The sequence below is a fragment of the Ascaphus truei genome, chromosome 17 (genome assembly GCF_040206685.1).
Source record: "Ascaphus truei isolate aAscTru1 chromosome 17, aAscTru1.hap1, whole genome shotgun sequence".
Lineage (NCBI taxonomy): Eukaryota > Metazoa > Chordata > Amphibia > Anura > Ascaphidae > Ascaphus > Ascaphus truei.
In genome coordinates this window covers 44,779,343-44,789,265 of record NC_134499.1, presented here as the reverse complement: position 1 = coordinate 44,789,265, position 9,923 = coordinate 44,779,343, and the positions used below count along the sequence as shown (strand labels likewise).

Sequence of the window (9,923 nt, the reverse complement as noted above, 5' to 3'; positions counted from 1 at the left end):
AGGTTCTACAGGACCCTGTCACTAGTCTAAGGGGAGTCCCTGTAGTAACCACAAGCTGAGGTGAGTAGGGCCTAGCTGGGGCCTAAGGGGAGACTTCTGGCCTAGTGCAGGAGGCTACATTCCTCCCTGCACAAACACACCCTCCCCTCTCTGTGTCCCAGCTCCTAAATGACAATCCCTGTCTTCACACAACATTGTTGCAACTTTGCAGCATGAGAATCTGTCAGCCTTATTGGCTGTCTGGCTGCCTGTGACCAGGGTGAAAGGGCAGTCCCCAGAGGCTGCTGGGAATTGTAGTCCTTGGTGGCTCTCTTTAACATTGGGGCCTTGTGCGCGCTGTATAATGGCCGCCGCCGCCGCTAACTGCGCATGTGCGAACTGGGGAAAGTCCCTGACTATGGAGCGCCTCTTCTCACTCCCTGTAATGGCTGCCGTATGGCATCTGGGGCTATACTGCGTGTGCGCGAGCTTCCGCCTATGTGCGAACGCACACAAGATGGCGACGCCCTGTAGCTGATGTCGCCGGGAGCCCCCGGTGACGCGATCTCCCCTGCAACTGCCCTCACGCTGTTGCAGGTAAGAGAGAGAGAACTGAATGTCTGGGGAGCCAGAGGGGACCTGGCTACATGTTTTACCAGGAAGAATACATTGAGAGTTACCTCTCGTTTTCAAGTATGTCCTGGGCACTGAGTTAAGATGACAAATAATACATGGTTACAAATACAGTTACATAAGTGAACAGGGTATACATTATATTCAAGACATAGCATGCACAGTTAGAGATAATATATTATAGACGTATGTAGCAGTTTCAGACCAGGTTAAAATGTGAGACAGCTTTGGTTTTGCAAGAACTTAGGCTGGTGGTGGCTGTGAGGGTCTCCAGTAGATTGTTCCAGTTTTGGGGTGCACGGTAAGAGGAAGAGCGGCTGGATACTTTGCTGAACCTTGGGACCATGAGCAGTCTTTTGGAGCCAGATCTCAGATGATAAGTGCTGCATGTGGTAGGGATGAGGAGCTTATTCCAATAGGCGGGTAGCTTGCCCAGAAAGTATTTGAGGGCAAGACAGAAAAGATGAACTTTGCGCCTAGACTCAAGTAATGACCAATCCAATCTAGTTCTTTGAGCATTTCGCAGTGGTGTGTGTTGTAGTTGTATTGTAGAACAAAGTGGCATATTGAATTTTAAAGCATGTCAAGTTTGCTAAGGTGGGATTGGGGTGCTGTGCCATATACAGCTGAACCCCGTTATAATGCAGTCCTCGGGGTCCACCTGATACGACCTCGTTATAACCTGGATCACGATTGAAAAAAAAATGGCCATCGTAATCACGGATTCTGCGTGCGCTGGAGGGGGGGAGCTGGGATAGCTCTCTCTGAGCCCGGTGTCATATCCCCCCCATGCAACACTTACCCACAGCAGCAGCTGATCTGTGCAGAGAAGCTGTGAGTCTGTGAGAGGGGTGGAGTGGGGGGAGGATCTCACAGTGTATGGGCCGGGATGTCAGCTGTCTCTGTGAGTCCCCGGCAGGAACCAGCTCCCTTCTCTCTTCCCCCCCCCCAGCGGAGGTACAGGGAGGGAGGGAAAGGTGTGTATGTGTGTCTATGTGTGTGTATGTGTGTGTGGGTGTGTGTGGGGTGATGTGCAGGAATGGGGGATGTGCAGGCAGGGGGGATGTGATGGGCAGGGGGAGTGATGTGCAGGAAGGGAGTATGTGATGGGCAGGGGGTGGGATGTGATGGGCAGGAAGGGGGGATTTAATGGACAGGGGGGGTGGAATGTGATGTGCAGGGGAGTATTGTTTTTATTTATTTTTAATTTTGCTTTTAAAAAATGGGCGCCACAATCACACCGCGTTATAAGCGGATCTGTGTTTTATAGGATTGCGCTTAAACGGGGTTGAACTGTACTTTGTCCCCATAGTCGATAATTGGCAGCATCTGCTGTGCGATGCGCTTTCTGACCAGCAGACTTAGGGAGGATTTGATCCTGTAAAGTACACCTAGTTTGGCATAGGTTTTTGATGTCAGGGTATCAATGTGCATCCCGAATATAAAATGGGAGTCAAACCATATGTCCAAGTATTTAAAACTAGTAGCAGGAGTTAGGGTGGTGTTGGTTCTGATCTGGAGCTCATTCATTGGAAGCTTTAAAAATGTAGCCTTGGTCCCAAATACCATTGTTGCAGCCTTGTCAGTGTTTAAAAACAGTTTATTTTGGGAAATCCAATTTTCAAGTCTCAAAAAGTCAGACTGGAGTATGTGTTCAAGGTCGGAGAGGCTAGGGCTGTGCGCATATAGGATTGTGTCACCTGTGGCATACATGTGTATCTCCACAGGGAGAGTGTATTAGTACGCGGGGGTCTTGATGGTACCCAGAACCAGGAATCTGGATCCACAGTATAGATAGGTGGTTGACGTCCAGGGAGGTAGCAGGCAGGTTCAGTGGTCTGACGATTCAGGGCAGGTATAAAAATGGTTGGTGATTCAAGGTTCACGGCATGGAACAGGCAGAAGAGTATATGGACAGGCCAGAGTCGTACCAGGATTCAGTTCTGCACTATGAGAAAATTCTTGTAGCATTTAAAAAAAAAAACATTATAATACATTAAAATTTTAATTTAGAGGTAACAAGCATTATTTGTTTCTATAGCAACAATTTACAAAGTTGCATCCCTTTCCTCTTCTGAAACAGGCTCTGGTGCACCCCTTTTTGAGCTCTGCCCTCTCTTTAGCAGTGCACCAATTGTTCTGTATCTAGTGACTGCCTGGTCACATGATGTTCCCCACAGAACTTTGTCATATTAATATGCAAATGTTTTCCACTGACTGTAGAATACTCCTCTGCAGCCATTTAGAGAACCGCCAAGCTGAATCTTCGGTGATCGATCACAGGAGAACGGATCGATCCACAAGTTCGCTAATTACTTATTTTGTGGATTGTATTGATGCACACATTAAAGGGAAAAAATGGGGGCGGGGGGAAATGGCAGCTTGGATATCAAAAAAATTAGAAAAGAAAATATAGGATCCTTTCAGTGTGAGATGGGCAGGCAAATTATTGGAGATAAGGAAAAACAAGAGGTATTAAACAAATTATTTGCCTCTGTATTTACCAGGGAAGAATCAATTGCAGAAGTAGTGCCGCATGAGGATGCCACAACCTCTATATTAACGAACAATTGGTAAGCTGAGGAAGAAGTTCATAGGCAGTGTCATGGAATTACTTAGTTTACACTTATTATTATTTAGACAAAAGCAATCTGTCGCTTAACAGCATGCATAATTTCATATGTAATTATTGGTAATATATTTGCTATATAATTTAGCTGACTAAACATAAAGAAATACTTTGGCTGCCTGACAATCACATCATCCTCCTTCAAGGCTAACAGCTGTATCTCTCTTTCCTAACTCTACAAAGAGACAATAAACAGATAAGAACTCAAGGGGCCCACCTCAGGAAAAAAAAAGACAAGGTCAGCGATTATAAGGTGACAAATTTCAGAGAAGGAAAAAACAAGCAAGCTTGGGATCATAGTGTGATCTGAATAGCTTACCGTTTGTTGTCTTGAGTAAAAGAGTTTGCAGTAGATCCAGTCCCCAGTCACCTCTAGTCAAACTATAGTCTAACTGTATTTATCACTTAAAAAGCTCACTTTAAAGGCCTCACTATCTAATGCCAATTGCAGTTCCTGCAAAGATGCAGGAAAGGTGTTGGTATTATACAGATAATGCAGTCACATGACCCTCCCCCTCCCCAATAAATCAGCTTGTTCCAGTTGGTCAATTAATAGCACAGAGTTAAGAGGGAAAAAAAACAACTTTTTAAATGCAAACATACTAACTTATATCAATTCTACAAGGCCAGAGTCAGTCTGTCTTTTACACAGGATTTGCACATCAGGAACATACTTATATCAATTCTACAAGGCCAGAGTCAGTCTGTCTTTTACACAGGATTTGCACATCAGGAACATACTTATATCAATTCTACAAGGCCAGAGTTAGTCTGCCTTTTACACAGGATTTGCACATCAGGAACATACCTGTGAAGAGAATGCAATTAGATCCATGTCATATCAGCTGAGGTTATTGGTCTTGCATGAAGAAAGTGAGTATATTAACTATAGTCTAACTGTATTTATCACTTAAAAAGCTCACTTGTTAGTATAATACTAATAAATTATACTTCCACAATGGCTTGATAAAATTAAAGTAAACAAGGCACATGGCCCAGATGGCATATCCAAGAGCTATTAAGAAGTTAAGTTCAGTAATAGCCAAATCATTACATATTCAAGAAATCCATTTCCACAGGCTCAGTACCACAAGCTTGGGTAAAGCAGACGTGTTGCCTATATTTAAAAAGAGAACTAGTTCACAATCGGGGAATTACAGACTTGTAAGCCTGACATCAATTGTGGGGAAGCTACTTGAAGGTTTAGTACGGGATAATATTCAGGAATATCTAATTAAAAACAAAATGATTAGGGACAGTCAGCATGGATTTATGAAGGATGGGTCGTGCCAAACGAACCTTATTAGTTTCTTTGAGGTGGTAAGTAGGAATTTAGACCAGGGTAAGGCAGTTGATGTGGCCTACTTAGATTTTGCAAAGGTTTTTGATACGGTTCCACATAAGAGGTTAGTGTACAAAATAAAGCTAACTGAACTCTGTAAAAATATTTGCACCTGGATTGAAAACGGAGTTGTAATTAATTGAACTTTTTCAGGTAGGGATAAAGTTGTGAGTTGAGTACTTCTGGTATAAGTACTGGGACCCCTGCTTTTTAACTTGTTTATTAATGACCTTGAGTTTTGCATAGAGAGCAAAGTCTCCATCTTTGCTGATGACAAAAAATTGTGTAAGGTAGTAGAATCAGAGCAGGATGTAATTTCTCTCCAGAAGGACTAGGAGAGACTGAAAAAGTGGGCAGGTAAATGAAAGATGAGGCTTAATACCGATAAATGCAAGATTGTGCATTTTGAGAAACAAGACTAAACATGAAATGTACCAATTAAATGGGGATAAATTAGGAGAATCCTTGATGGAGAAGGATTTAGGAGTATTTGTGGACAGCATGCTTAACAATAGTGCCCAAAGTCATGCAGTTGCTGCAAACGCAAACAAGATCTTATCTTGCATTAAACGGGCAATGGATGGAAGGGAAGTAAACGTAATTATGCCCCTTTACAAAGCATTAGTAAGACCACACCTTGAATATGGAGTACAATTTTGGGCACCAATCCGAAGAAAAGACATTATGGAACTAGAGAGAGTGCAGAAAAGAGCCACCAAATTAATAAAGGGGATGGACAATCTGATTTATGAGGAGAGGCTAGCTAAAGTAGATTTGTTTACATTATAAACAGGGATCTAAGAGGGGATATGATAACAAGGGCTCAACAAATACGCTCGCCCAGTCGCCTGAGGCCAGTGCATTTTGGCCGCTATCGAGTGCTTACCTGAAGCAGCGTCTCCCGGCATTCTCCATCTTCCCCTGCAAGTTGTACTGTTTTCCCTGCAGCTCCTGTTATAATGGCCGCGTGGCATCAAATGACACCACGTTTCCATGGCAATGGGACGCTTCGTGACATCACACAGCATCACGTTGCATGATGCTGCAACATCACAGCGTCCTGTTGCCATGTCAACGCGGTGTCATTAGATGCCACGTAGTTATTTTTACTGGAGCTGCATGGGAACCGGTACAACTTGTACAACTTAAAGGGGAGAAGATGGAGATCGTCGGACCCCGCCGCCGGACCCCGTCACAGGTAAGACTCAAGAGGGGGCGTGAAGGAGTTTTTTTGGGGGGGGATGAGTGACTTTTGGGAGGGAGGCGAGTGGCTTTTTACCTACCTTGTCAAGCTCTGGTGATAAATATATACAAATATATTCGGGTACAGTACAATGAGGTTTCAAAAGAACTATTAATCCCAAGGGCAGTACAAATGACACAGGGTCATCCCTTAATGTTGGAGGACAGGAGATTTCCCCAGCAACAAAGGAAAGGGTTTTCTACAGTAAGGGCAGTTCAAATGTCGAATGAATTACCCATTTAGACAGTGATGGGAGATACAATAGGTATGGTAAAAAAAAAAAAAAGGTTGGACATCGTTATAGAAAGGAAAGGTATACAGGGATATACCAAATAAATAAACATGGGAAGGATGTTGATCAAGGGAAGAATTTGATTGCTAATATTTGGAGTCAGAAAGGAATTTATTATTCTCCTTATGAGATATCATTAGATAATATGTCACTGGGGTTTTTTGTTTGCCTTCCTCTGGATCAATATACTGTAAGTACAAATATAGGAGGATAAAGTATCTGTTGTCTAAATGTAGCATACTGTAGGTTGAACTTGATGGACGTAGGTCTTTTCCCAACATAATCTACTATGTAACTATGTAAATATGAAACAGTACTATCACAGCACTGTCCCTTACAGTTTTTGAAGTGAAACTTCTTTAGTGGCACCTAGTACATTTTGATGGAACAAAACTCCTTCATGAAGACGAAAATGTGAAACGGAAATGACGTCAGGTGTATGCACGAACGGCTCCTCTGGATAATGTCACAGTCACTCACGCATGCGCCGAAGCGGCATACACATACCGTGCATGCGCAGAGTCGGTTTGTGCCGTCCACACATACTGGATAATGTTACAATCACTCGCACATGCGCAGAAGCAGCATACACTTCCCGCGCATGCCACGCATGTGCAGAATCAGTTGGTGTCATCCACATGCACATACCCAGAAATAGCCAACTTAGTCAGCGCATGTACATGGGTAGTGCGATCACCCTACCCTCCTTTCACCAGCCAGCTGGGGTGGGGAGGAGACACCTCAAGCGCACCCCGTGGTTTACAGAGAAGTAGCAACCCTTACGTTTCTTCACGAATGATGCCGCAGTGGGACCAGCTGCTGCTCAACCCCCGGACCTCCTGGGCGTGCATTTTGACTGGGGGTATGGAGGTGTCAAATAAAGAGCAGCACTGGTTGTGCGTGCGAGGGGGTAAGAGGATGTTAGCACGCTGCCCTGGTGCGTCCCCAGCTCTCAAGCGGCCTCTCAGTCCCCAGCCTTGGGCTGGCAAACCGCCGCGTTCTTCTCCCTCCCCACAGTTGCTGGGCCTGTATCCTCCCTCCTGCACTGGGCGACAGGGGTCAACGGGTCCTGCAGGCTTATACATATGCTCCTGTGGCCTGAGCAGGCAGTGTCTGACATGAGGCTTGGTGATATGCTGGGGAACATCTCAGGCCTCCTAGGACAGGTCACAGGATCGGTCACAAGGGCCTGGCGACACTGCATTTGATGCTCTGTGTCACTGTGTATATACCACACTTGTTTGCAGTGTTGGATATAGGGGACTTCACTCTTTGCACTCAACAAGTGTTTAAAATTTATTTTAAAAATGTTGGCTTTCAACCTAAGAGTATAAATCTTTACGGTCACTGAATGTGTTTATGCAAATGTTTTTCATTAGATATTCAGATTTACCTTAAGTCTAAATATATAATGAATTTGAATAATCATGTTTTCATTATTTTTCCATCTGTGTATAACTAGTCACTAAACTATTGTACCCATGAAGCTATGGGTCAGATGGCAGTTAACTGTTAAACTTTTGACAAATAACCTTTGTATGTATCTATGTGCATTGAAAATAACTGCAAAGGCTTCACCACAAATCATTGATTAAAGCAGCAGTCCAAGCTGCCGGGTTAAAAAAAAGACGACATGCGTTCCAAGCATGCGTGTTGTAAGTCAAACTTTGTGTTTTGTCAGTGAAATTGTATTTTGATTGTAATGTTTTTGATTGAATGAAAGACTTTTGAGAGTATAATTACAATATCAGGAACAAAACACCATGAAGTTTCACTTAAATCCGCGTGCTCGGCACACACACCCTTTTTTAAATGCAAGCCACATCTTGTTGACATCTTTGACAATGTTCAAAAGGTCTTCTGCTGTTTCAACCATCTCATAAAAATTGAGAAAGTCTTTATGAAACTAAAGCAACTGAAACTTGTTTGTGGATGCTTATGTCTGCAATTTTGGCAATCATGAGAATTCAGGGCTATACAATATATGCAGAAACAGGATGATGCTGGTATACATAACATTTTTAGTTTACAGCATATTGTTATTTGGTTTAAAAAAATTGATTTTAAGATAGTATTTGGATATGAAAATTGCATCTACTCACGCTGTCTAAAAAGTATTTACAATTTCTTTTAACTTGTAGGATGGATTTACTGGCTATTCCTGCCAGGATTGTGCTGATGAATATCTATTTGGTCCAAACTGCGTTTCTGGTAAATTGCTGAAAAATAATCTAATAAAAATAAAAAGTGACTGTGTGTAAAGTGCAGTGGTAACACCCATATATGTAGAAAAGCAGAATCTTCTGATAGATCTCATTACAAGTGAAGTATTTTAAGTTAAAGGGGTATGGCTAACTTATTCCAACAAGGAGAATCTATGGATAGACAGGAAGGCCATACGGCTGTCTTGAGATGTCGGGGGGAAGGCCAGGGAGAGGCAGACAGTTACTGGTGATATGCTGAGGTAATCAAAACTAATAAGAAGTAGTTTATTTCCTTGTATGGAGGGTGTGTAGTTCCTTATCTGGTATGGCATCATGTTAAATGGCCTAGGGTGTTCTGAAAGATAAATGGTACCATATCTGGTAATAGAATTAGTAGAAGAAAGGATGATTTGGGACAAAATCAGAAGGATTTTACACAAGAAAATAATAATATGCAACCATCTTTGAAGATATTATAACTTATTTGACGTCACCAACATATTTTTTTTAACAATTTTTGTGTACTGTATGAATATTTATCTTCAGAATAAATGTTTGGTTTTATGTGCTGAGTGCTGTGCTGAGTGTAATGCTTGCGCTCACCACGAACAAGGCGGGACCACGGTACTGAGGTGGGAAAGTATGAAACTGCACACCCACAGCAGCGGAGGCACACCTAAAGGGTGGATAGTCAAGATCGCCTGGTCTGGACTAGAGTGGGTTAGTCATGATATTTGCCGAAGTCGTAAGTAGGTGCCAGGAGAGTATTCAGTGTCCGGAGTGCCGTGGTCTGGGGTTGGAGGCAGTAGGAAGGTAGTTGGTCCGATAGCCATGGTCAGGAATGGAGAATAGCGGATGTCAGAGGCAGGCCAGGGTCGGTAATCCAGAGAGAGGTCCTAAAGTCAAGCCTGGTCGTTACACAGAAGAGATAAGCAGCAGAGGGTTAAAGCACAACAGGAACAAGGCAAGGCAGGGACATGGGAACACAAGGCTACCATGAACTATGCTCAGCCAAAGAATTAAAGGAAAATCTGAGCATACAGTATATAGGAGAGCTGGCCGAATAGGGCTGAGGGGAGGAGCGAAGGCACGGCCTCCGCAGAAGCAGGGATAGGCTGCAAGTTGCAGGAGACAGGTGGGAGAGAGATTAGTGTTGACGCGCATCTGGGGAGCAGTGCATCACGTGTGCGCACAGTGCGATACCAGTGGAGGGGCGGAGCCAAGCTCCGTGTGATCCTTGAAAGCCATCCATGGGTGTGCGCTCTCTGTAAGGTGCGCGGGAGGCTGTACAGCAGGAGGCAAGTAGGAAGAGCGCCGCGAGGAACGCGCTCTCTGACCGCTTGCAGCGGGACGTGTTCCCCGATTCCTTACACTGAGTACTGTTATGCTGGAGTAATTATGAAAGCCATAAAGACATGTTTTTTTTTAAATAATATAACAGGGTTTTTTTTAAACAGTATAACACCATTCAACTAAACTCACATTTTCTGTACAATTTGGACAAGCCGTGCTTTTTAAATCCCACTCATAAGCATATTTGGATTTGTAGTCCATATTTTCCAAATGCAATCAAGAGGATTACATGTCCCAGAATACTGTAG

At 43.5% G+C, this 9,923-nt stretch overlaps 1 protein-coding gene across 4 annotated transcripts in view; it reads left to right on the top strand.

Annotated features, from left to right (window-relative positions):
- The window catches only part of STAB1 (stabilin 1), a 474,288-nt gene that overhangs the window by 85,921 nt on the left and 378,444 nt on the right, over positions 1–9,923 (top strand). For all 4 annotated transcript variants that reach the window (XR_012788655.1, XM_075575004.1, XM_075575003.1 and 1 more), the window contains exon 5: positions 8,260–8,329. Coding sequence is in view for 3 of the 4 variants with exons in the window: in XM_075575004.1 (XP_075431119.1) it covers positions 8,260–8,329 (70 nt within the window). In the remaining variant the exon portion in view is untranslated. The remainder of the gene's footprint in view (positions 1–8,259; positions 8,330–9,923) is intronic.